At 34.5% G+C, this 20,257-nt stretch overlaps 5 protein-coding genes across 6 annotated transcripts; 2 read left to right on the top strand and 3 right to left on the bottom strand.

The window, feature by feature from the left end:
* Window positions 1-3,435: 3,435 nt before the first annotated feature.
* LOC132282450 (MYB-like transcription factor 4) lies at window positions 3,436-5,424 on the top strand. 2 transcript variants are annotated; one of them, XM_059784141.1, is made up of 3 exons: window positions 3,436-3,692; window positions 3,873-4,002; window positions 4,813-5,424. In XM_059784141.1, the coding sequence occupies exons 1-3, from the start codon at window positions 3,593-3,595 to the stop codon at window positions 5,180-5,182; spliced, it is 600 nt and encodes a 199-aa protein (XP_059640124.1). In that variant the 5' UTR covers window positions 3,436-3,592; the 3' UTR covers window positions 5,183-5,424. The 2 variants fall into 2 exon arrangements, with proteins under 2 accessions (XP_059640124.1, XP_059640123.1); XM_059784140.1 differs by having other exon boundaries at window positions 3,441-3,722.
* A 1,099-nt stretch (window positions 5,425-6,523) lies between these two features.
* Window positions 6,524-7,323, top strand: LOC132282451 (uncharacterized protein At1g66480-like). Its single transcript, XM_059784142.1, has one exon. The coding sequence runs from the start codon at window positions 6,615-6,617 to the stop codon at window positions 7,212-7,214; it is 600 nt and encodes a 199-aa protein (XP_059640125.1). The 5' UTR covers window positions 6,524-6,614; the 3' UTR covers window positions 7,215-7,323.
* Window positions 7,324-8,528: 1,205 nt separating this feature from the next.
* On the bottom strand, window positions 8,529-12,665 carry LOC132282154 (uncharacterized). Its single transcript, XM_059783775.1, has 2 exons — window positions 12,602-12,665; window positions 8,529-8,842 (listed from the first exon to the last, which is right to left on the bottom strand). Exons 1-2 carry the CDS (start codon window positions 12,663-12,665, stop codon window positions 8,529-8,531), a joined length of 378 nt encoding a protein of 125 aa, XP_059639758.1.
* Window positions 12,666-13,530: 865 nt separating this feature from the next.
* LOC132285897 (uncharacterized) lies at window positions 13,531-14,567 on the bottom strand. The gene has a single exon (XM_059788126.1). The coding sequence runs from the start codon at window positions 14,057-14,059 to the stop codon at window positions 13,715-13,717; it is 345 nt and encodes a 114-aa protein (XP_059644109.1). The 5' UTR covers window positions 14,060-14,567; the 3' UTR covers window positions 13,531-13,714.
* Window positions 14,568-18,935: 4,368 nt separating this feature from the next.
* LOC132283182 (uncharacterized) lies at window positions 18,936-19,477 on the bottom strand. The gene has a single exon (XM_059785106.1). The coding sequence runs from the start codon at window positions 19,323-19,325 to the stop codon at window positions 19,101-19,103; it is 225 nt and encodes a 74-aa protein (XP_059641089.1). The 5' UTR covers window positions 19,326-19,477; the 3' UTR covers window positions 18,936-19,100.
* Window positions 19,478-20,257: the final 780 nt, after the last annotated feature.

The following is a 20,257-nucleotide window of genomic DNA, read 5'->3' as shown; positions in this document are numbered from 1 at the left end:
GACTATAGTCTGAAATAGATTGATGAAAACCTCGGCGAATGAGACTGGTGGAGAATTTTGAGAACCATTAACGAGAAGCCTATTTAAAGCCATTGAGAGATTTATTTAATTTACATACATAATATTTTTATGAACAATAGAATATGAAGAAAAAAATGAAAGAAATGTATACATATGATTAGAAGCACTTGAATTGATAATCCAACAAGAGGATAAACAAGTAAGAGTTGTACCTGCCAAATGGGCAAATGATCCACCAGATTCCTCTTTAGCGCCAGAAGTGCGAGGAGCTTGTTGTATTGTTCAGATGTCAACTCACTAGCAAAAGTAACGGAAGTAGATAATGGTGGCCCTGATTTCTTCATCTGCTTATCTGGGAAGCCATGGATTTGGTAACATATAGCAAGCGTATGGCCATGCTTATTATAATGTTCACAGAAAGGACATTGGCGCTTTCCAGAAGGCCGAGATGGTGGTTTAGACGCCTGAAGCGCTGCCGAATCAACGGTGGGAATGGTTCGAATGTGAATCTCTTGTTGTTTTTCTTCTTGACGTACCAAATTATAGATACATTGAATTGAAGGAAGCAGCTCCATCAAAAGGATTTGGCTGTGAATAACTGAAAAACGATCATGGAGTCCTTGAAGAAACTCTATGGCATGATCTTGATTTTGTTGATCAATAATGCTTTTAGCATTACCACAAATACATGGAGTGACGGAGACAATGGAACTGAGTTCATCCCATAAAGATTTAAGTTGTGTGAAATATAATGAAATAGACACACCTTCCTGTTTGAGGGCAGAAATTGATTGTTTCAATTGATAGATTTTAGGAGCATTTGATTAAGAAAAAGGTCCTTCAGATCTGTCCAGATTTGTGCTCCAGTTTCAGCATACAGGATACTTGGATGGATTTCAGGTGAGACGGAATTTAGAATCCAACTTCCAACCAAATCATTACATCGTTCGCAATTGGAAATATCATCTTTCTCCTTTGGAATTAGGAGTGACCCATCAACAAAACCAAGTTTGTTTTTTGCACGAAATGCCATTGTTATTGCACGACTCCATGATCCATAATTGTCTCCTGACAATAGAGGTGTAACAAGAATAGTAGAGGGGCTATCTGAGTGATGAATGACATAAGGAGCTGTTTTGATTGGTGTTGATGATGGTGTTAATGATGGTGTGGTGTTGGTGGCAATATTTTCATCAGACATTGTGAAGGAATAGAAAAAAAAATTGATATTGTTTAAGGTGAACTCGATAAAGAGAGGAGGAAAATGTATTGTGAACGTGTATTTCATTCACTTGCCGTGTAATATATATAGGCAGGTTTACAAGATTCAAATATACATAAAAATAGGAAACTAACAACTCTGTTACAGTAACTAAAGCCTAAACTATTGGACTGTTGTGGACTTTTGAAATCATCCATCAATAACTAAAAGAAACAAATTGATTCAAAAACTAAACAACTAAATGCCTAAAAGATTGGACTGTTATGAACTCCTTGATTTCGTCCAATAAAAAGTTTTGTGACATTCGACGGCTATGATCGATTGATCATGTAACCGATCAAGGGAAATGATCACTGCTGATGATTATACAAAATGAAAATTCTTAATCTCCATCTACCAACTAGATAACTTGTTATTTGTGTTATAAAATAAAAAACTAATATATTTAAAAATCTTTTATAAAAATAACCATATATTTTAAAACAGATACCAACAAATCCCATGAGATCATCCTCCGAGTTTCGAATTTCCAAGAATTATGTAGGATCTGAGGTATGAGGAAATCATAATGCGAAAAGGTGTATGTACTTACCTTTGCTATGGGTGGATAAATAAATATGCATATTGTGTGAAATCATTAATTAAGCATATGCATGCTTAGTTATCATTGTAATTTAAAATCTTTAATAGTACGATTTGAGATTGGTTTGTCAAATTAAATGAACCAACCAAGAAGCTAGCGGAGTATTTTACAAACCATATTTTTTATGCATGAATGATCTGTATTATTCTTGGAAGCTGTTCACAAAACCATTAATTCTTATGCATTCCATTAATGATAGGAGTGGAGTACTTTTCTATTAAGAAGACAGACAATATACTGTTCAACACCCACCTGCTGGTCAAACCCTAATTGACTTGCATCAGAATAATTTGTTTGAAAATTAAAATTTTTCTCATTATTGTCACCCACGGTTTCTTATATTAGATGGTTTTAGTTGTTTTCTTTGGGACAAATTTGGTTGAAAATTAAAAAATTTCTCATTATTGTCACATGCGTCACATGTTTAGTAAAATATGTGTTAGATGTTAAACTAAATTAATGAAATGCAATTTAAAATCCTATGATCACCCATTTTTAAATAGGATGTGCTTATTTTCTGCTGAATATGTTGGTTCTTGTCTTCCTGGTACCTTGATTTTGAATGCTCTGTGTACAGCATGGATCATCGATCTATGATTACTAGGTTTGCTATATGATATATCCCTTTTTTTCCCTCTTTTATCAGAACATGTTAAAATCTACATACAGTATATTTATATTATATTTAAATTGGTAGGTGAGCTTTATAGTGGAGTATCTGTTTTTGAGGTGCTTCCATTCCCTAGGACTGGAGTGTAGCAGATCATGAGGTACTTTAATATCATGGAATGCGCGTCTAACCTCCATTCCCATCTGTCTTGCATGCAGCTAGCTCCCATGCAAAATGCAACAACAAAAATTAAGCATGGAAAAATATATATCTTTATTATATATATATATGTATATTTAATGAACTCAAATAAATTAATTTAGCGAGCAAAGTTATAGAGAGTATATTTTTGTAGTAATAATAAAAATGTTCAGTTTCCCTATCTTCATATATATCTTAATCAATAACCAAGTATACACACTTTTTTTTTCCCATAGGCCCTAGTTAAGTATACACTCTTTATTAGTGATAAAATCCAACATGATGACAAGACACTATAGTAATATAGTGGTGATATAGTGGTAATTTTGGCATTTTTTTTTATTTTTGGTCAATTATATAATATTTTATAAGACATATATAATGCATGAAGAGTAGGTCTTCTCCCCGGAGAGTCCAAGACATTGGTTAATTTGCCTTTCCAATGAAAGTTTTCTCGCATCTCCATGAACCAAGACCCTTCCACTGTAGGACCGACGGTTAGGAATGGGACAAATAGACCATCCATTGACTCCTAGAAAATCTTAGAATATATGGTTGAACAAAAATGAACACATAGAGATAAGTGTATATATATGTGGAAAATATCCAATGAACAATGAAAGAAAGAGACATATACTTAACAATACAAACAACTAAACAAAACTAGCATTCACACACATATATATATATTCACAATAAAATATAATGTTCAGTGCCGTTGTTCATGCTCTAGCTTAACTGTGTGACCTAACTACCTGAACAATATTCAAAACTGCCAGTCCAAGTCAACCCTCTATTCTTCGCTCACAATGTATTAATTCTACTTCTCCCAATTATATATTGTGGCCTCTCTCAGCCTCTCTGCATTGCTATTGAGTTTTGGAAGAGGATAAGAATGAGGAAGCCTTGCTGTGATAAAGAAGACACCAAAAGGGGAGCTTGGACGGAGCTAGAAGACCAGAAGCTCTCCAATTACGTTCGGACTCACGGTGAAGGTTGTTGGCGCACCCTCCCTAAGGCTGCAGGTTGATTTTATATATATATATATATATGTGTGTGTTTCTTATCAAATTTGATCACTTGGACATGTGCTTCTCTTCTGCTTGTTTTTATCAATCATTTTTTCTATTATATATATATATTAATGTGGTCTATGTTTGTTTCATGTGGATTAGGTTTGTATCGCTGTGGTAACAGTTGCAGGCTGAGATGGATAAACTATCTAAAGCCAGACATCAAACGGGGCAACTTTGCTCAAGATGAAGAGGACCTCATCATCAGGCTCCATGCTCTCCTCGGCAACCGGTACAATCACTCCCTCTTCGTGTGTCGCTACACGCCTTATTTTTTAAACGAGTCATGATAGGCTGACTAGTTGGACCAATTTATTAAATTGAAATAATCAACACAAATCAATGTCCTTAATTATGGAGAAATTATCATATGGTTTAGATCTATTAACACTTGGTGGACTAGTTAAATACAGACTCTTGGATTGAAAAAATGACCCAACGAGAGTGTATTAATAAATTAAAGGGTTTTCATTGAATTAGTCCACTAAATGTTAAATAGACCAGAACAATTTAATAATTTCTCGCAATTATTACATGATTTCGGACTCTTACTTCCGGTCAATCATCAATTAACATGTACGCAAAAAGCAAAATAAAACTGATATAAAGCTTACACAATTGGTGAATGGCCCGAGACCAATGGTCCCAATTATGTAATAATTTTTCTTTAATTATGTCACTTTGACAAATAAGTCTAATATCATTTCAAAAATATAAAGTTCAAATATACTAGTTCAATTTAGTTATATGTAAGAAGACAAAATTTTGAATAATTAATGCGATATATTATAAATAAATTTTGATACGAAATTTCAACAGCATGTATAATCTTTGTAAGAATATAAAAATTTGATTGATTGGTACGATAATCTTCTCTCAAAATGGTTACGCTGGAGAGTGAACAAAAGCTTTTACCCCAACTAATCTCTAATGGCCCACAAAGATGCCCCCAACCATTATTGCTATTTGGTAGTGTATATATATTAGATAATGCTCAACATAGTATCTGATTTGTTAATGAATGTTTATTATGTACTGTTAGGTGGTCTCTGATAGCCGGAAGGTTACCGGGGCGAACAGACAACGAGGTAAAGAACTACTGGAAAACTCATATAAGGAAAAAGCTAATGAGTATGGGTATTGACCCAAATAATCATCGGTTGAGCCACCATCTTCCTCCACCTCCAAACCAGTACTACTGCGCTTATTCTGCAGCTTCGAAAAATTACACATCTAAGCCATTGAAAACCTCTGCCGCCGATAATGATCAGATGTCAGATGCTGCAAGTTACCTTGAAGATGATTCAACATGTTCACATGACTTGAACCTTGACCTCACTATTGCAGTTCCTTCTTCGTCGACTTCTCTTGTGGGAGGAAAAAGAAAAGCAATAGAACGAGCTCTTAGTTGAAATTGAGAGTGATTTTCAAGTGTATATATGGCAAAATCACAGAGAGTAGAAGGTTGGCTTTTGCTGAAAGATAACATAATTAATCAAATTTTGGTGTATTAATTAATTAGAATGACACTGCCAGAGACTTCATACCAAACTCCTGAGGGATTGAGGCTGTTTATGTAATCATTTTGAATTTAGCCCTGTTTGTTTTGATGTATTTTTATTTTTAAGATAAAATATTCTTTTTATTATTATTATTTTTTTTTTGGTGTTTAGCAAAGTTCTAGATCGGTCGAGTCTATCAGACGGGCTTTAATAGCTTACTGTTAAAGAATATCACGAAGATGTGAGATAAATATAGCTAGAAAGAGTGTTGACAGAAGGTATAAACTAAATTGAAGAATTTAAGGGCGTGGTAAAAGCCTGGGGAAATTTAAAAAATTAAGGGCTCTACGGCCCCTACAGAAGCAAAGTTGTCAATATATCCAAATTTATATATCAAGATTCAGTGTGCGACTCAATTAAGATCAAACCCTTGTTTTTTTTTTTTCCCCAAATAGATCAAAACCCTAGGAATTACACTTGTGTTTGGCTCCTTACTTGAAAGGAGAACCAATGGAAAAGTAATTATTGTTTCTACATGTTCATGGAGACGAAGTGAATGGAAAATTAGAAAATTAATACATCTAATTATTAAAAATTAAACACAAGAAGAGAGAAGTCTATTTCCTTCCCCTTTACTCCCTTATTAAATCAAATAAAGGATGTTTTTATGCATTTGATCACCTAGACTAATAACAGCATTTGAAGGAATCTTTGTTGTTCTCTGAAAATAAAGAAAATGGGACTTCAAAGTGAAGGAGTTCCATTTTTATATTTTTGAAGCTGATTTGATATTCCATTGTTCAAATCATTATATATATATATATATATATATCAAAGAACCTTTTACATTAATCAGTGAATAGTGATCTATATCAAGTTTTCTAACTAGGATACACATTTGAAATGACAAATATGTGAAATATGCAGGTGAAACTGTATAAGACAACTATGTGAAAGCAAGAACCCTTTTACAATAATCAGTGATCTATATATAAATTTTCTAATTAGGATACACAATTGCCCGCGCCATAGTCCCACAGTCTAGCTTTAACTTTCCCAAGAAAAGAATATACAATATGAAAACCATTACTTTTCTTGATGTGAATATATAAAGGTGATGGGAAAGTTAATTGTCTGGACCAAATTTTGCTTTAATCCAAACAGAAACTTTGTCGTGATCTAATTGAGCTTTCCCACTTCACTATCAGACTCGTTATAATGAACTGTAAAATCAAGTGATTTTTCACATTTTCACACCACAATCATTCATAAGGCAAAGCAACACATATATACAAGCCAGAGATATGCATCTATAATGTGACATAGCTAGCACTTCAGACAGATGGGGAACAACATAGGAGGAAGAAAGAAAGCAAAGGTGATGAAGATCAACGGCGAAACCTTCATGTTAAGGACTCCAATACAAGCCCGGGAAGTAGTAACTGACTACCCCGGTCATGTATTACTGGAATCCGAGGCAGTGAAGCAACTTGGCATTAGAGCTAAGCCATTGCAACCACAACAAGAATTGAAGCCCAATAAAATATATTTCCTAGTAGAGCTGCCAAAAGTATCCGAAGATAAGATGCCAAGGCGTGTAAAATCCGGTGTACAAATGAGTGCAGAGGAGCGGCTTGAGTGCCTAATGTTATCGCGAAGATCAAATTCAGATCTTAGTGTTGTTAGACAGCCAAATCCTCTGTCTGGTGGGCAGGGTATGAGTTCGGGTCCCCTGAGGGTTAAAATGAGGCTGCCAAGGGCTGCAGTGGCTAAGTTGGTTGAAGAAAGCAGAGATGAAGCAGAGGTGACTAGTAAGATCATTGATCTTTATATGGAGAATGCCGGCAAAGTTGAAAGCGCGGCCTTGGACAAAGATCAATGGAAGCCTGGTCTTGGTAGCATTAGAGAAAGTTTCAAGGCACATGAGGTATCTCTTTCGTGAAGTACCAATTTGTAATGCTATGTTTCTTCAAATCCTCTATAATGTAGGTTCTCAGAAGTGTGAAATAGGTCAATGAGCACCAAAATGAAATTGGCCTTTAGTTTTATAATCCAAACCTAGCATTATTGAGTATATGAACTCTATTTTAGTATTCACTATTAATCAGCCACCTTAAATTGCGTTTATTTTATCTATCTGAGCCATATCGATAAAAGACAAAGTTCTTGCAGCCATGAAACTGAAATTTGAAAGCTTGAAAGCCCCATAGTGGCTTTTGATGCACAAAATTGGTAACAAAAATGAATTTAAATATTCTAAATCAATAATTTCTTTATTTTACAAAATTTGTGACTTGTGAATATGCTAGATAGGTTCATCATACAGAGGTGGACTGTTTCTTTTCATTGTTAGATGGTGAAGTGTGCAGATGGGAACTCTTTTAAGTTACTGATTAGCCTAACGATGAGGTAGACAACAGAGGACAAGAAGTTGTACCAAAATTTTTCTTACGCTCTTTTACTTAAATTGTTTACTATGTGGGACCCAAACCTAGCTTCCAAGATGGTCTGATATGGTCATGGTGGCACAATTGGGTCGCAATTCATGAGGACGAGGTAATCTATTAAATTTCATGAGTTTTTATCAAACTGAATTGGGAAAAAATTTCAGTACAGTAGTTTTTTATTAGGTGAGCTCAATTCATGAGGCTTCTTTTGATTAGGTGAGTGGACTTATAACTTGAATTCCCGTGTCTCGCTGGTTTATGGTTTCAAAACAGTGATTGACAAGGATGTATATATATATATATATGCAATTTCAGCTTTCTTAATTTCTCATGAACCAAACACAGTTTCTGTTGGATTGCTTTCAAGTTTTTGGAGTCAAGGTGCCTAAGTTGGCCCTGAATTCCATTATTTTGAGCAAATGGAACTTAAAGCAGCAATATTGGTTTGGATGGAACTTGAAAGCACAAATTAATATTTTCTGAAATCCCATGAAACATGTACAAATTCAATGGATTTGGAAATAGGATCTGAAAAATACTGAAGTTGTCTAAAACTTTACAGTTTAGTTTCCACCACCACACACACACACACAGATAATATCCAATCACAAACCAAAATTTTGTGCCTCCATCAACTCACTAGTTTCAAGTTAATAAATGAAATACAGAAAAAATAATTCAAAGTTGCCATAAACTGACCAAACCTGGATTAACTAGATCTTCCTTATCGAGAAGTAGCCATTCCATACATGAAAAAGTACTCACAATTTTTCAAAAGAAACAAGGTTAGTTTTTGACTGGGATGATGATCAATTGGGCAGAAGATTTCCTTGAGAATCATAAACAATTTTCCCGGAAAAATCCAACGGGCGACACCGCTCTCCCATGATGATGGTCCTCTTCCACACAGCTTCATCCTCATCCTTAAACTCTTCCTCTCCTTCACCCTTTCTCCAAGAAATCATCTTCACCATCAAAAGAGCTTTGCTGCTTATGTTTTCTTGCAATTTCGAAACGAGCTTCTTCTCGCCAAACTGTGCCGAGGCCTCCTTTTTATGGCTCTGTAGTTTCTTGGCTTTATGAGAAGCACATAAGAAGGTGACAATTGAAAATACAGAGAAGACTGCAATGAAGATGATGAAGAAATTAATGGGTAGTGGTAAAACTGAAGGCTTTTGCATGGAAATGCTTGGTAGAGACCTTGCCATGGCTATGGAGATAACTAAGCTTGGAAGAGCTAGGAAGAAGAGATTATGAGAATTGTTGAAACACTATGGTCCTTGGTCTTAATTATAAGAAGACAGACTAGGACCATTTTCTCAGTGAACAAAGAAAAAAACACAATCACTTGTGGTCCATGGTGGAATTAAAGGCATATCCAATAAAAAAGAGACACGTGGACGTTGCACTGGATTGAACCGTGTTTTACCAGTTATGCTGACTTGACTAGTGGACCTGGTGTTGACTTTGACAAGTTTGATTGTCATGGTTAAAACAGTAACCCATATGGCCCCAAATGACTAGCTCATTGTGTTAGTGGGTGAACCCCACCCCCAGTCCCAAAAAGATCAGTAGCTTTGGAACTTAAATTAAGCTTAACTTGGTTCTGGAGAATAATTAATCTTGTGTTGTGATTCTTATTTTATGCATTGGTTTGCTTGTTTTGGGCATGAAGAAAGAAGGTGGAGAGGCTTCTAAGCAAAGACCAAATATACATTAGTAATTTTAATCTCTTATATATTTATTTCTAGTCATTGTGTTATTCTAGATGTTTTGCACCAAACCATAAACAAGTCCATTTGAATTGAGGTGAAGAACAGGGGTCTTTTTACTATCAAAACCTTCTTTTACTTCGATTCTATAGTGAAATGGCCTGAATTAACCTAACCAAAAAAATAAAAGAAAGAAACGGACTGAAATAATAATATTCATTTATATATATTTTTAAAAGTGTGTATATATATATATATTGAAACACATACTCGTATGCCTCCACGGCCAGCCTCGGGAATTTATGTAGGGGTATTGATATTTGGCCCTTGATATTTATATTTTCTCTCCTACATCTTCTAAAATTTTCACACAAAATTCAGTGATGCAGGTAAATGCCCCTAGACACACGTTTGTGGAATGCCTCTGTGTCTACCATCTTATTCGGATATATTTGGTTGGCTGTCATCCAATTTGCCAACCCTTGACAGCAAATTAAGGGCCAAGCACCACATATGTTCTCTATGCAACATGTCAATTGAGTCTCATGACCACCTATTCTTTAATTGCACCTTCATATTACCTCTATGGTGTTTTATCATATACAAATGCAACATCTGTATAAAAATTAAGAATTTGGATAATCTGGTACCGTGGGTCAGCAACTAGTGGAAAGCAAATACCCCTACTAATCTACACAAGAAATTGTGCTTATCTGCATTGGTGTATCATACCTAGAAAGAAAGAAATGTACAAATTTATAGAGGTAAGAAGGCTTCGCAGAGGGTCGTATATGTTAAGATTGTTCTTACTATTGCTGCAATTTTGAAACTGAGATGTTCCAAAGATTGCTCTTCATCAAAATCGATTCTCGTGAAATAAAATATCTCTCCGTCTTGTTGCAGACAGCCCCACGTCCACCCCCACCGGATCGAGTTAAGGCGGCGCTTCAATGTTGTCATCAAACTGAATTGATGATCCTCCATTAACGGCTTCTTGCCGTTATTGGTAGTTATTATTTAACTTATGTTTCGGCTTTGTCCAATACATGGGCATTGTCCTTGCCGCCTATGGGCTTGTAATTTCCCTTTTTGGGCCTAAGGCCTACCATTTGTATATTCCTATTATCTATGAAAGTTGCTTAAATTTTTTATTTTTATTTTTATTTTTAAAAATTCTTATTCGGATATAGAATTCAAGATAGTATACCAACGACAGCTCACCCAATATATTATTATTCTCCTTCAATTAGTCCCAAATTATCCAATCCACTAGAGAACTTTATCTGCCAACTCGTAGAAAGCTTTATCCCCCACTTGTCTCTTCAATGGATTTGGTTCTTCTAAATTAAATATTTTTTAATTTATTATAAGTTGAATTCATTATAGATTTACATTTAAAATTTATTTATGTATTAAATCACGTCAACTAATTTAAAAAAAATAAAAAAAGTTTGATATTAAATGTCATTAGAGTATGTAAATTTTTCTTAATTTAAAATGGTGCAATAAATTTTTCTTATATCAACATGGTTACATATTCGTCCATCTTAATTTCATATACGATTTTTTGAAAAAGATAAAGGAAAGATAAAAACGTTAAATGTTCATGAGAGTATGGTGAATTTTTCTTAATTCAAAATGGTGCAGTATCAACAAGTTGATTGTTTCGCTCCTACATCTTCCAAAAGGAAAAAAAGTCTCTGAGAGTTGGCGCCAAAACTATACAAAATAGATGAAAATTTCTCCCTTTTGGTTTGGATTACTAAACGTCTTTCCTTTTTTTCTTTTTCTTTTTTACTTGCGTCTTGAAGTCCTTTTTCTTATTCCCTTACTAAAAAAATCCTTCCTTTTTTTTAATTAGATTTGATTCACCCCTTCCATTAATTGTATTGAATCTTAAAACACACATGCCTAAAAACCCCCTTCTATTAAAAAAAAACAAATGTGGATTTTTAGTCCCAAAAACCAAAATTCATGACAAATTTGAACCATTAACCATTGACTGCTGACTTCGAATTCATGAATGTACAGTTCATAACATCCGAGCTCGTTAGTTTACTCCTATCTATTTGAATGATCGGTCACAACTCGAGAGGAAGAACTGATAATAGACAGAAGACCATCCATTCTGGTTTTATATTTGTTCGAATAAAATGCTTAGCCCAATTCCATACATCTAACCAAAAAATCTTGAATTAAGATTTTTTGAATTAAAAAAAATCTTAACTAGATTGATTTTAAAATCTTATTATTTAAATTAGAGGATTCCTCTTAAATCAGTCTATGTCCGGTGAGAATTCTTTATTCGAGGAGAATTGTAGTGGAAGAGAAGCGAGGCCCATTAATTTCAATTGGCTTACAATGAGGCTTTTGGACTATTATTATTGCGAGAGGTTAATAAATAGGAAAAAAGAAAAGAAAATGGAAAATGAACTTAATTTGGCCTGTATAATGATTTGTGTGAAGCACCATACAGATCAATATGGTCTTATTCATACAGAAAATAATGGAAGCCATAGTCGTGAAAGCTGCTATTACCCGTGGGTTTATAAATCATCAATTCTCAATATGATTTTCTTTCTATTTTATTTATTATATATATATATATATACACCGTGAAGATCTTGAATTTGGCAGTGGTAGGGAGAGAGAATAGAGTGAATCAGTTCTCAATATTATGCTACGTTTGGTGTGAAGGAATGGAATGAAATGCCCATTCCAACCATTCATTTGTTTGGTATGCAACTTAAAGTGGGAATGACCATTCTATTGGAATGAAAATCCATTCCACAACTAAATCTATGGAATGGCCATTCTATTCCCAAGTAATTTATTTTAAAAAATCGACTTCCCAAAACACCCTTATATTTCAAGTCCAAAAATCACCATTACTTTCCACCACAATCATCTCCACCTTTCACCACCACCACTGTCACTGCCTTCCACCACCACCGACTTTCACCATTGCCCACCACTTTCCACCACCACCGCTACCGCCGCTACAACCGCTACTGCCACCACCAATGCCATTGCCTTTCATCACTACCGCCGCCACCGCCTTTCACCACTGCCACCACCTTTCACCATCACCACTGCTACCGCCTTTCACTACTACCACCACCTTCCACCGCCGACACTGCCACAACCCTACACCACCGTCGCCGCCTTACCCCGCTGCCACAGCCACATTTCACCACCATCGCCGCCTTCAACAACCACCAATGCCACCGCCATCGCCTTCTACCACCGTCATCGCCTTCTACCACCTTCCATCACCACCACCACCACCACCTTCCACCAGCGCCATCGCCACCACATTTCACCACCACCACCACCATCGCCACCACCATCGCCGCCGCCTTCCACCACCACCACCGCTACTTCCACTGCCACCACCATAGTTACATTACTATCTCCTTCCACCACAACCACCACACCACTGCCATCGCCTTCCACCAACACTACTGCCGCCTTCCACCACCACTGCTGCTACCAATTTCCACCATTGCCACCACCGCCGCCTTCTAACACCTACACTACTACCGCTTTCCACCATCCACCACCTATCACTGCCACCATTTATTTTTGAAAAATTATTTGAGAATATCATTTTGTTAAATTAATTCATTTATTAATAAGAGGGATATTTTGGAGAATTCAATTAGAAATTTATTCCACTTTAAATTTTAAATTAGTCCAACCAAACACTAGAATGAGAATGACCATTTTCTATATATTTTATATTTACAACCAAACAATAGAATGAGAATGACTATTCCATTCCATTCGCATTCTCATTTCATTCCCACTTACATTCCATTCCATTTTTGCACATCAAACGTGACATTTATTAATGTCGGTTTAAATGGTAATTTTATTTATTTAGTAAATTTATTTTAATAATTGTGAAACTTTATTATTTTAATAAAAAAAAAATTGCATCATTTGTGTACGCAAAAAGAACTTTTGACAATTCGGTTGGTTGTTCGAGTAGTCTCCCCAAAAGCTACGTGGATGATCTTTGGAAGAGAAAAACAGAAAAGAAAATAAAACTATTTGGAATAAATATTATTTCCAAAATCAGAATCGACACGGTTACTTATGGAAAATTACTCTTTTATTTATTCAAAAATAGGTACAGAAAAATAAAATAAAATTCAACATAAGTAGTTTTAGCATATAATAATACCACAAAAAAAAAAAGAAAAGAAAAAAAAAAAGAAAAGAAAAAAAAAAGCCCTAACATATCTTTTATTAGGCAACAACATCCAATTAAGAGAGACTCAAATGGGAATGGCCCCGGACACGGAAGGGTAAACAACGGTGGCCGGGTGAGCCATGATGCGGCGGCCCGTCGAGTGGCGGAAGCAGAAGACGAGGGCGCCCACCGGCCATTCCACCACCGCCGTGGCCACAAACGCCAAGAACCCAAGTGTGGGCCCAAATACCTTGCACCGGCAAGGGTTACTTCTCGTACCGCACTCGATGCATATCATCTCGAGATTCCAATTAATGACCCCCTCTCGTTCTCTATATATATGCGTGCGTGTGTGAGATATTTGTGTATGTAGTAGATATTTATGAGGTTTGTAAGATTTGAAAAAGGAAGCGAGCTTGCTACGTGGCATTATATGGGTGAAGAAGTGGGACACGTGTTGACACAATACGAAGAGGATGGGAACTTGTGTCGACGACCTTTTATTTATTTATTGATATTATTTTTTTCCCTAGTTTTATGGTAATTGTTTTAAAAATGAAGGCCCAAGTGTCCAACCGCTTCAAATCGAATATCCTGTAGCTGCTCGATCTTCCTTATTCAGAAGTAGCCATTCCATTCCATACATGAAAAAGCACCGACAATTTTTTAAAAGAAGCAAGGTGAACTTTTTGACTGGGATGATGATCAATTGGGCAGAAGATTTCCTTGAGAATCATAAACAATTTTCCCGGAAAAATCCAACGGGCGACACCGCTCTCCCATGATGATGGTCCTCTTCCACACAGCTTCATCTTCATCCTTAAACTCTTCTTCGTCTCCTTCACCCTTTCTCCAAGAAATTAATCATCTTCACCATCAAAAGAGCCTTTCTGCTTATGTTTTCATGCAATATCGAAACGAGCTTCTTCTCTCCAAACTGTGCTGAGGCCTCCTTTTTATGGCTCTGTAGTTTCTTGGCTTTATGAGAAGCACACAAGATATGAGAAGCACATAAGAAGGTGACAATTGAAAATACAGAGAAGACTGCAATGAAGATGATGAAGAAATTAATGGATAGTGGTATAAATGAAAGCTTTTGCATGGAAATGGTTGGTAGAGACCTTGCCATGGCTATGGAGAAAACTAAGCTTGGAAGTACAGACTATGACCATTTTCACAGTGAACAAATAAAAAAACACAATCACTTGTGGTCCATAGGGAAGTAAAGGCGTATCCAATAAAAAAGAGACACGTGGACGTTGCACTGATTGATGCTCACACGTCAAGTGGGACTCACCGTGTTTTACCAGTTATGTTGACTTGACTAGTGGACCTGGTGTTGACTTTGACAAGTTTGATTGTCATGGTTAAAACAGTAACGGAGTAATCCAGATGGCCCAAATGACTGGCCCATTTGTTTTAGTGGGTGAACCCAAAGCTCAACTCGGTTCTGGAGCATAATTAATCTTGTGTTGTGATTCTTATTTTATGCATTGGTTTGCTTGTTTTGAGCATGAAGAAAGAAGACGGAGAGGCTTCTAAGCAAAGACCATATATATATTAGTAATTTTAATCTCTTAAATATTTATTTATAGTCATGGTCATTTTGTTATTCCAGATGTTTTGCACCAAACGATAATTCTATGTGAGATGAAAAATAGGGGGATACTATTAAAACCTTCTTTTACTTCCGTTAACTACTGAAATGGGCTGAATTTACCTGACCAAAAAAAGAGAGAAAGAAATGGACTGAAATAATTATATTCATTTATATATATATATATATATATATATACACACACTTTATTAAATATATGTATTTTTTGTAAAGGAATAATCAAACACACACTGTTGCAAGTGCATACCCATTTCAGTTGGTATCAGAACTAGACTTGATCTTTAATCTGGTGTCACGCCAAGGGTCCGGCCCGGAGGGTGTCCAGGTCTTTTTTCCAGGTAGACAGGGTGGCCTGAACCGCAATGAAAGCATTGCGAAATTTGGTAAGGTAGAATGTTATAAGGAGATTTAATTTGTTATAAGGGGATTTAATTTGCCCCATAGCATCACCCATTACATGCCCATATACCTTGATGGAGGCTTGCGCACCCAACCTCTTGTACCCGTTGATATATTACTCATTTGGTAGAGTTAGGAGTGACAATTAATATTCGCGCATCGTAATCGTGTCGTGTAAACTTAAGGATATTATACTAAATAGCTCAACCCGAACACGACTCGTTTAATAATCGTGTCAGAAACTATCAACACTAACCCGACCTGTTTATTAAACGGGTCACAGTAGCTCGTTTAATGACTTATTTACAAAAAAAAAGAAAAGAAAAAGTATATTATTTAAATTATTAATAATACTCAATAAAATAATACCTACTAAAAAAATTATAAATTTTAATCAACCAAATTACTAAATAATTTATAGTTTACAAAAGATTAAATTATAAGACACAAGTTTATATAATAATTTTAGAACTTAAATAAAAATTTATTTACAACATATAGTTAAATGTGTATAAACGGGTTATACGGGTTGAACCTCTCAACCCAAACACGACACGATTAATTAAACGGATTAATCGTGTTGACCCGTTTATGATCCGAACCCAATTAAAATTAACCAAAAACCGTTTAACTCGTATCGTGTTGGCGGGTCGCATCAACTTTTGCCACCCCTAAGTAGAGTGTATATATTTCATCCTTTGATAATATTAATTCGTTTTTACATTTTATCTCCTACCTCTTTTAAAATTTTCATTTGAACGCAAAATTAGTAATACATGAAAATGCCCTTAAACACACGTGTGGGGAATCCTTCTGTATCTACTATCTTATTCGGGAGTGCTAATTGCAGTCGCTCAAGTGATTGTCCTTTCACAGTTATTGTTATTATTGGTTAGTTTTAAATGCATTAATTACTTGAGTTTCTATTTTTATGGGGTTCTACAAACATTACTTTTTTTAGATAAAAATATTCTTTTAAATTATCTAGCCTTTCTTCTTATCTTCTCTTTTAATCAATCCATATGAGGATGTGTGTGTATATATAATAACTAATGTTATGTGAATGGATGCTAAAAAAGGAAAAAAAAAAAAAAAAAAAGGTTAGATAGGATAATCCATTCACAATAGATGGATTACGAAAAAAAAAAATACAAACAAAAACGAAAGAGAGCAAGAAAATAGTCCATATACAAGATAGATTCTGAGAATTTTTTTTTAAAAATACAAAATTATTTTTATATAAGTATTCATTTCTTTTCTTTTATTTCTTTTTTTTTTTTTTAAAAAAAAAAAAATCAATTTCTACAAGGATAGTTGTAAAAATAAAAAAGAAACACACACATTTATATAAGGGATAATTCCATAAAAATGGAGTTTTGTGAGTCAAAAGACAAAAGAATGTAGTCAAAATTAAGTTTTCTAAATTAATGGAATTTTCTCAAAATATGAGGTGGACATGAAAATTTAATTTATATCATCTTTTTATTTCCAAAATACCCTTCTATTACTGTTATGGATCTCTGCCTCTGCATCGCCTGTGCTTGAATGCCTCGAGCTTTTTTCTTTTCTTTGGATGAAAGGCCCTCTCTCCATGTAGTGGAATAACTTTTAATGGAGTCTCAATTGTTCCCGAGCAACATTAAAAAAAAAATAATAATAATAAAATAAATAATAAAACCTATTTCATCTATTTCTTTCACCTACCTAACTACCCATTTAAAAATTAAAAAAAATAGCAAGTCCATTTAATCATTAGAAAAGTGCAAATGACCAGAAGTTTTGGATGAATTTTTCAAGTTTATTGGTTGTTCGTTTGGAAAGAATGGTTGTCATATATGGGTTTCTCTCTCTAGATATGATGGGTAATAACAGAATTTCATAACAACAATAGAAGGGTATTTTGGAAATAAATATGCAATGTATATTAAATTTCCATGTCCACGTCAGGTTTTGAGAAAATTCCATTAATATAGAAATTTTAATTTTGACTCCATTATTTTGTTATTTGACTTTCAAAATTCCATTTTTATAGAATTATCCTTATTTATATATATATATAGATAAACAAAAAAAACAAAAAAAAAAAAGGATTTATTTACTCAAGGGTAGGTGTAGGAAGAAATATATAAAGAATTCATCCATCTTTTGTGAATGAATTATCCTATTTATATTTTTTTTTTCCAGAATCCATCTATATTTTTTTCTTTTTTCAGAAACCATTCACATAACACTAGTTATATATATACGCACACATGATCACATCCTTATATGCATAAATTAAAATAAGAGAGGAGAAGAAAGAGTAGATAATTTAAATAGATATTTTTATCTAAAAAAGTAATTTATGTAAAGTCTTCTAAAAATAAAAATAAACATTAATGTATTTAAAACTAACTAATTCTAATCCCGACTGTGCAATTATAATTAGTACTCCTCCTTATTCGGATACAGTATTCAAAATGGTATATAAGATAGTATACCAATGACAGCTCAGCCAATATATTATTCTCCTTCAATTAAGTCCCAAATCTTCCAATCCGCTAGAAAACTTTATCTGCCCACTCGTCTCTTGAATTCTTTAGTAGACGAGAATTGTAGTTGAAGAGAAGCGAAGTACAGGCTAGTAGGCTACAGCAATGAGGCTTTTGACTATTATTATTGCAAGAGGATAATAAATAGAAAGAAACTAATAAAGAAGAAAATAAAATGGGAAAATGAACCTAATTTGGCATGTATAATGATGTGTGCACGCACCATACAGATCTATATGGTCTTTACTCATACAGAAAATAATGGAAGCCATAGTCGTGAAAGATGCTACTCCATTATCCATGTAAACCCACTTTTCTGTTGATTTTCTTTATTATAATCAGTTCTCAATGGAATTTTTTTTTTCTATTTTATTATTTATTTACATACATATATATACTGTGAAGATCTCTCTGTTCTCAATGAAATTTTCTTTCTATTTTATTATTTATTTATATACATATATATACTGTGAAGATCTCACTGGAGTGAATCAAAGATTGTAATATTTATTAGTGATGGTTTAAATGGCAATTTTATTTGTTTAGTAAATTTATTTTAATAATTGTGCAATTTCATTATTTTAATAAAAATAAAATTGCATCATTTGTGTAGGCAAAAAGAACTTTAGACAATTCGGTTGATTGTTCGGGTAGTCAACCAAAAGCTATGTGGGTTATCTTTGGAACAGAAAAAAAGAAAAAAAATAAAACAATTTGGAATAAATATTATTCCCAAAATGAGAAACAACACGGTTACATATTGAAAATTACTCTCTTATTTATTCAAATGTAAGTACAGAAAATTTCAACATAAGTAGTTCAGCATATACTATAATAGCGCACAAAAAAAAAAAAAAAAAAAAACAAAAAAAGCCCCCTAACATATCTCTTTTTAGGCAACATCATCCAATTGAGAGAGATGCTCAAATGGGAATGGCTCTGGACACCTTAGGGTAAACAACGGTGGCCGGATGAGCCATGATGCGGCGGCCCTTCGAGTGGCGGAAGATGTAGACGAGAGCGCCCACCGGCCATTCCACCACCGCCGTGGCCACAAACGCCAAGAACCCAAGTGTGGGCCCAAATACCTTGCACCGGCAAGGGTTACTTCTCGTACCGCACTGGATGCATGTCGGAAAGTTCGTCATCTCTATATTTCAATTAATGCCCCTCTCTCTCTCTCTCTCTATATATATATATATATATGCGTGTGCGTGTGTGAAGAGAGATATTTGTGTACGTAGTAGTAGATATTTCTGAAGGAGTTAAGAGAACAAATGGACAGATGGGTTATTCTGGGGATAGCAGTTCTTCACTTTTTATAAAGAAGGTTTGTAAGAGGTGGGACACGTGTTGACACAGTAAGAAGAGGATGGGACCCTTGTACCGACCTCGGTTGCTTCGTGGCATTATATGAGCGGGACCCGTGTTGACACAGTAAGAAGAGGATGGGACACTTGTACCGACTACCTTTGATTTATTCATATTCTTTTTTTGTTCCCCTGGTTTTATGGTAATTTTTTTAAAAATGAAGGCCCAAGAGTCCAACCGTTTCAAATAATGTTAGGTTCGAATAATTGGATGCTTTTCCAAAGTTTGTTAAGGCTGATATTCCTCTTTTGAACATGATACAATAATTTGTGGATAAGTTAAGTCGAGAAGCGTGTTGTCTTCAATAAGAATTTCGAGTCTAGAACTAAATTTTATCTGAAGCCTTTACTTTACTTACAAGTTACTATACCAACTGAATCTTCTCTTAAAATTCATTTATAATAAATTACATAAAATTTTGACCAAATTATTTAATCATGAAATTCTTTTAATATTAATGTGAAAGCATCTCTATAGTCTATACTTATTTTAGTATTTTTGACTAGTTAAATAACTTGGACAGGATGAATAAGATTTGCAACGAACGTGATGGGACCACACCAATTTGTTCCTTTTAAAGAGATGTCGACTAAAATATCCACAATTCTCTTTCTTTATTAGAAAAATCAAGAAAAGAAAAAAAGTGATCACTGAGTTCTCTAAGAAAAGGCAAAAAAGGGTGGCCACTGACTATTTAATTTTAGTAATA

This window comes from Cornus florida, unplaced genomic scaffold (genome assembly GCF_030987335.1).
Source record: "Cornus florida cultivar Cherokee Brave unplaced genomic scaffold, ASM3098733v1 CherokeeBrave_3.0.0_Hap2_Chr11, whole genome shotgun sequence".
In the NCBI taxonomy this organism is placed as follows: domain Eukaryota; kingdom Viridiplantae; phylum Streptophyta; class Magnoliopsida; order Cornales; family Cornaceae; genus Cornus; species Cornus florida.
Note: the sequence above shows the minus strand (reverse complement) of the source record. Positions and strands in the feature narration are given on the sequence as shown.

Bases quoted from the DNA above. Each gene is read 5' to 3' on its own strand.
- LOC132282451 (XM_059784142.1), top strand. From the start codon at position 6,615: ATGGGGAACAACATAGGAGGAAGAAAGAAAGCAAAGGTGATGAAGATC.
- LOC132283182 (XM_059785106.1), bottom strand. From the start codon at position 19,325: ATGACGAACTTTCCGACATGCATCCAGTGCGGTACGAGAAGTAACCCT.
- LOC132285897 (XM_059788126.1), bottom strand. From the start codon at position 14,059: ATGCCACGTAGCAAGCTCGCTTCCTTTTTCAAATCTTACAAACCTCAT.
- LOC132282154 (XM_059783775.1), bottom strand. From the start codon at position 12,665: ATGGCGGTGGCATTGGTGGTTGTTGAAGGCGGCGATGGTGGTGAAATG. The intron at 8,843-12,601 runs GTAAGGCGGCGA...TCTTCATTGCAG, and splicing joins AATGTGGCTGTGGCAGCGGG to TCTTCTCTGTATTTTCAATT.
- LOC132282450 (XM_059784140.1), top strand. From the start codon at position 3,593: ATGAGGAAGCCTTGCTGTGATAAAGAAGACACCAAAAGGGGAGCTTGG. The intron at 3,723-3,872 runs GTTGATTTTATA...CATGTGGATTAG, and splicing joins CACCCTCCCTAAGGCTGCAG to GTTTGTATCGCTGTGGTAAC. The intron at 4,003-4,812 runs GTACAATCACTC...ATGTACTGTTAG, and splicing joins CATGCTCTCCTCGGCAACCG to GTGGTCTCTGATAGCCGGAA.